We start from the raw sequence: 6,364 nt of genomic DNA, 5'->3' as shown, positions 1-6,364 counted from the left end.
CGCTCATAAACCTGAAGATAATCAAAAAGCAACATATTTACAGACCAACACTTTTTGCTTGACTTGTAGAAGATCTATTTGAGTCATTGCTCAGGATAAAGACCATAGCTGTGCCTCATCATGGCAGGGAGCTCCTTGACATTATGTAAAGACAAGCTGTTTAAAGTTTTAGTCATAGGGGATCTAGATGTTGGAAAGAGCAGTATTATCTTGCGCTACGCTAGCAAACGCTTTGATGAGGGATACAAATCCTCCATAGGCGTTGACTTTGCTCTGAAAACAATCGAATGGGATCGCAATACAGTGGTGAGACTGCAGCTTTGGGATATTGTAGGTGAGTGTAAACGTTGTGATTCTGTCTGTGCTCTGCCCTACAGAGCCAGAAAGACACATGACTCTGTAGCATGCGTCAAAACTCATCAAATCATGTGCCATAGATATTTAATACAATGTTGTGAAATCTGTAGTTATTACAACAACAACAACAAAAACAACTGAAAAACTGCAGTAACAGCACTTAAACAAATCTCACTACATCAGATGAAAGCTAGTTTAACTGTAGTCTAATATGTGACCCTGTGGCGCGAAACTTCTTATCAATTTTTTGGGGCCTCAAGTTTGCTAGCTTACAATGTTAACCAAAATTGGCAGCTCTTTAAAATTGGCTTTCACTGGTAGTTGAATATGTTGCCTTTAAATGAAACGTGTTAGCATGTGAACATGTCAAGTGTAAAAGTTAAGTTGTGGCAAGTCATGAGTGAGATGCTGCTAGAGAACAGTAACTAGGCGCTTAATTAACCTGACTGTCAGTATGTAGCATTAAATGAGGCTAACAATTTAGCTAGCTAGCAAGATGGTAACATGATTCGGGAAATGCAAAGGTATATCAAAAAGAGAAGGAATGCTGGCAAATGGGGTATGAACATTTCCCTCGGATATAACAAAACTACAGACAGACTATAACCAATACATATACTCACTGTAGGCCTACTAAAGAGGACAGAAAATATAGAATGAAATGTATTTTTTCTTACCAGTTATGTTAAAAATCTGGTCGCATGAATGAAACAGTGGAGGGATTTTAAAGGTCTTGAAGAGCTAGCTCAGTGCAAATGACGGATATAAACTGATTTCCACAGTAAAATGTTTAATCCAGGAACAAAGAATTCCCCCAATGAAAGCACATAATTACATTTCAAAATCAAAACAGCTGCCAGGAAAACAATGAGTAAAGATTTTGTACTTATAAGTCTGCCGCCACGAGAAGTCAAGTGGGCATGTTGAATACCCAGATCATCAGTGTGTGAGATAGTCCGCTAGCTTTAGTTAAACCATAAAAAAATGTAAGTGTTTTTCGCTTAAAATATCCATATCTTGATTCTTGATATATTTTTGTAATTTCACTTATTCAAACTTTTATTTTAGAAAAAAATTAGTCATATTATATTATTAACTCTCACTTGTGGGGGGGAGACCTAAGGACCCTGTCTCACATAAAACCATGACTTTAATTCAAATCCAAGAACTGTATTTTGTCATATATCAACTTATGCCTTTAAAATGTATTTTCTTCACTTCAGATTTGAGCACAAGCTGTGTTGAGGTGAAGATTACACATTTCTGTTCTGTTCTCTAAGGTCAGGAGAGGTTCAAGAAGATGTCCAGAGTGTACTACAAAGGTGCCATGGGAGCACTTGTTGTTTTTGACATAAGAAACAGCTCCACCTTGGAGGCTGCCTCAAACTGGAAACAGGACCTAGATAGCAAAGTGTGTCTGGAAAGCGGACGTCCGGTGCCTGCTGTCCTTGTGGCCAACAAATGTGACCTGACAGGAAACGACAGCGATGTGGCGGGCTCTCTGGACGGCTTCTGTATTGACAACAGCTTCACGTGCTGGTTTAAGACTTCTGCAAAGGTGTGTGTTACAGAACGATTTTAACGTATTCCCTTGTATATAACTTGTGATTGAAATATCAGCAAACGTGTTATTCTACCTTCAGCAGGTGCAAGGTATTCATTATCTTATGTGTGGCTATTTTTAAAGTAGAAGGACTCTCTTACTCTTTTCTTTATTATACACAAACGTGTGACTGGCTGGTTGATTTACTTATTGGCCTATTTATGTTATTTTAAGCTTGGATAATACTTTTATAGATAGTTCTTTGTTTGCATTTCTGAAACTTAACTCTGTATCTGTAAACTCACCATTAGGTCATGTAGTTCACTGTAAAACTTCACAAGGGATTTTATGCTGTAATAGATAACTTTAACACTAAAGCCATACAACCTGCTCATAAAACATCTTCAAATATTAACAAGCAGGAAAGCAGGAACAACTTGCAAGCTTTAGCACCTAGCCAAACACTTAACTCAACAGATGCATACACAATGTCTTAAATCACATCTTCCCTCTGCACCATTTATAGGAAAATGTAAATATTGATGAGGCATTTGCCTTCCTTGTCAAACAAATGATGCGGTGCGATGCTGGCCTGTCTAATGAAGAGGACGATGGGGGCTTGCTCAAACTGAATGTACCTCGTGAGGAGAGTAAGAGCCGGACGCCGTGCTGCTGAAGACCACAGCTCTGATTCAAAGAGACACACAACAGTAGATAGACAGTTTCATATTTACGCCTTGTTATGTTACACAGTAAGGTGTGGACAGTGTGGGCTGCCTCATAAACACGTTTATCTGATAATCCACTGACACTGTCAGGCTAATAAAGCAATCAGCACGATACACATCCTGCTGGGAGAGAGTCTGTGACTACCCCCCCCCCCCCCCCCCCCCCCCTACACACACACACACACACACACACACCAAGACTGGCTTGTGTTTGACCTACTGTAATGAGGCCAAACACTATAACACACTAAGCACTGCCATTTTCTCAGCTACACACAAACAGAAAGAGAAAGGGAAAAAATGTTGGTAAAAATCCGGAATAAAATCTGTTAGATACTCCCCATTAAAAGACAACAAATTCAATCTGAGTGTTACTTGTGTGTTATGCAACCCATGCATATAATTATCTGTTAATCACTTCACAGTGAGATGAGCTGAGACCCATGCATAAGCATCGCCGCTCCGCCTTGATATGGCCAATAGCAGAGAAAAAGCTATCAGCATGACCTGATTTTGGTGGAGGGAGAGAATATGTGAAAATGCGCCACACTGCGACTGACACACACCACCCAGAGAGGACGGAGTGTGCTGAGCTGCAGGGAGTAGACTCCCTATGCTGCCTCTAATCAGTGATGGACCATAAGTATCTAAAAGGATGTTTACGGATGTTATGTTGTTTCACTTTTTATTTCTGTAAGTGGAAGTCAGCCACAAATGCATGACTGCATTTGGACGGTGTGTTTTTCTATGTGTACATCAGTTCTGCAGCTTCAAGCAATCAATCAATCTGTATTTATATAGCACTAAATTATAAGAAAGGTTACATAACACTTTACAAAAACATAAGGTCCAGATTGTATTCTTTGATATGAAAGACATAAATCCCCCATTAAAAAGTTCTCTGTAACAGTGGCAAGTAAAAACATACTTTTAACAATCAATCAAGTCAATCCATATTTATTTGTGTAGCGCCAGTGCATAGCAAATGTTATGTAAAGACTTTTTCCAAAAAAGAGCAGGTCTAGACCGTACTCTTTGTCATATTATTTGCAGAGATCCAACATTAATCCACCATGAGCAAAGCCCTTGGCAGCAGTAAGGCGCTTAGTAGAGGTGGCAAGCAAAAACTTCCTTTTAACAGTCAGAAAACTCAAGCAGCACCGGCCTGGTGGTGAACAGCCGTCTGCTCTGACAGGTTGGGTTGAGAAAGTGTGATTGAGGAAGAGAGACATAAATATAACCAAACAGACAGACAGACAGACAGACAGACAGAGAGAAATACATATGGCAACAAAGCCACAACAGATAACACAAACCTACTGTCAGATCTCCAACATTATTCCTAAAATTATCAATAATATCAGCAAATAAACTAATAAGTGTTATTTAATCACTTTATTGTAACTCCTGATAAATGCAGATAAGAAAAGTAATAATGTGTGACTCTGAAGCAGAAAAAAAACACAATTTAGCTATAATAAGTACAATAGCTGCACAATAAAAGCACACGAGTTACTCGGAAACATAAACATTTCTTCGAAAGAGCTTTTTTCAAGACAAGTTTACAGGAGAGAAAATAATGTAGCCTTAATTGGAGAGCTTTATCGTGTGGATATTTCTCTGGTGGTTTAAAATGTAGAAATGTGAATTCAGTTCATTTGAGAGCCATCCTCATGTCGTCGACACTCTCCACTTCATTCTGTTTTACATAAGTCTAGTTTACACGTGTTCTCTTTTGAGATCTTTTCTTTGAGTTTCTGTTATTTTTGTTGTCCTGACATGTTTATGTGTTCTAGTTATTAAAATGCTGTACTGTGTTGGCCGAATATTTTTGATTATTCTTGTAATTGAGTAAGCATTTAAAACCGAATTACTTCCAATATATTTTCACTATAAAATATATCTACTTATAAATATATATAGAGTAGTAAATATTTCAAGCTACTAAAATTCCTTTTTGTTCACTATTCTAAGAACTGGATGATTTTAATAGAAATAATACTCTTGATTTATTCCAATTCAAATGATCTACTTCAATGTAGTGCCTTATCGATATGTGGGCAAAGTGAAACCTGGTCGCCCTTTGTGCTCACTGACGTGTTGTAAATGAAACAGGTTATTTTTGCACACCTATCTGTCCTTTGCTGTCCTGTAGTTTTACTTTTCTGTGTCCTTGCTGTGCATCTTGGGAACTGTTCTACATCCTGCCGCCTGATACCTAACACACAGAAGCTTTGTCCAAATTCAGGCCCCATCGGTGTACGTCAGGTTTTATTGAAACTTGTCTACGTGTGAAACCCCTTACTGCTTTGTAACACCAGCTTTTATACATTTTGCTGAACAAGTGAGTTATGAAATACGAGCCAGGACGGTAGTTTACCTCAACTGTGCCTGAGGGAAAGCGAGGAAAAAGAAAGACACAACTGCTAATTATGGATTTATGTCCCAGATAGGCGAGACCTAGATTCAGGAGTCAAACAGGGAAGCATAGTCCCGATACTTTGTTCACATCGGACACAAAAGCTCTGCCTTTTGACTTGTTGTTTATAAATATGACGGTCTGAATGGAAGCCCCACTCTCTTCAACAGATCCCATCACTTGTGCATTATTGATATTGCCCTATTTTATCTGCCCTCCAGTGTGCATTTTCACTTGGCAGCTTCTTTCATATATTCATGATTCCATGAAAATTTCAACTTCCTCCAACTTGTGAATAGGTTGAAGAGGAGTGAAGCAGTGCACATCTCTTGCTATGCTTTTTATCACACTCCTATTGTGCCCTGAGTGACCCATTTTTTATTGGATGTTGTCAGTAAAGTATTAACTGTTTGTGGGAGGCAGACAGAGATACCAGCCTGTTATTTCATCACACAAATAATCTGAATGTTTCATTTATTCTTTGATGTCCCAGCTTTCTCTAGCGTGAAAATGGAAAATACTGAGTGTGTGCAAAACATGCCGCCACGAGGTGAATGAACCCGACTATTGAAAATAGGCCATATCCTGTACCATAAAAGCAACCAATCATGGGCAAGGAATCCATATGTTGCTGTCCATGGTGCTGGATTTTGGCTTTAAGAGGAGCCCCCTACAATATGAAGCCAGATTGCAGAAAGAATGTTGGCAGACTCCGCCATCTAGTGTGCACGCTATGCATGTGCAAGGGTAAAGCGTTGTGGTGTGTCTACATAAAGTAATATTAGAAATACAGGAATTTATGTCAAAGAAGACATCTTGTTTAGCAATCTGTGACTGTATGTATACTTATTATAAACATTGAATCCTTTATTAGTCATTTGTAGTTTGTAAGTCAGTAGTTCATTTTGTATTATCTCATATTTCAGAATCAGCTTTATTGGCCAGGTATGCTTACACACACAAGGAATTTAACTTTGGTGAACTGTGCTCTCTTATGTACAAGTATAACATTACATTTCAACAATAAACACGAATAAGCAAAGACTAATATGTACAAGACTAAATAAGAAACATTGACTCTTCTCTGCGATTGTTAATGGTTTGTTTGACCATAGACAAAGACAAACTTCTCACTTTTTCCCTTTGCCTTGATGCGTTTGATATCATGTGTGAAGCACTTTGAATTGCCTTGTTGCTGAATTGTGCTATATAAATACATGTACATTGCCTACATAAAAGTATTCAAATAAAATTGTAAAAATTAAAACATAAAATCTATATTGCATACATGCAGCTGTGTAATGAAACTTGACATAC

General features: G+C 38.2%; 1 protein-coding gene across 1 annotated transcript; it reads left to right on the top strand.

The window, feature by feature from the left end:
• The first annotated feature begins 34 nt into the window (after positions 1-34).
• Positions 35-2,746, top strand: rab32b (RAB32b, member RAS oncogene family). The gene is made up of 3 exons (XM_061062312.1): positions 35-334; positions 1,638-1,915; positions 2,427-2,746. Exons 1-3 carry the CDS (start codon positions 121-123, stop codon positions 2,574-2,576), a joined length of 642 nt encoding a protein of 213 aa, XP_060918295.1. The 5' UTR covers positions 35-120; the 3' UTR covers positions 2,577-2,746.
• Positions 2,747-6,364: the final 3,618 nt, after the last annotated feature.

This window comes from Labrus mixtus, chromosome 18, assembly GCF_963584025.1.
Source record: "Labrus mixtus chromosome 18, fLabMix1.1, whole genome shotgun sequence".
Lineage (NCBI taxonomy): Eukaryota > Metazoa > Chordata > Actinopteri > Labriformes > Labridae > Labrus > Labrus mixtus.
Note: the sequence above shows the minus strand (reverse complement) of the source record. Positions and strands in the feature narration are given on the sequence as shown.

What these genes read in the sequence shown, in the direction of transcription:
- rab32b (XM_061062312.1), top strand. Translation starts at nt 121, where the DNA reads ATGGCAGGGAGCTCCTTGACATTATGTAAAGACAAGCTGTTTAAAGTT. An exon ending in GCAGCTTTGGGATATTGTAG is followed by an intron (nt 335 to 1,637) that starts GTGAGTGTAAAC and finishes CTGTTCTCTAAG; the next exon opens with GTCAGGAGAGGTTCAAGAAG. An exon ending in GGTTTAAGACTTCTGCAAAG is followed by an intron (nt 1,916 to 2,426) that starts GTGTGTGTTACA and finishes CACCATTTATAG; the next exon opens with GAAAATGTAAATATTGATGA.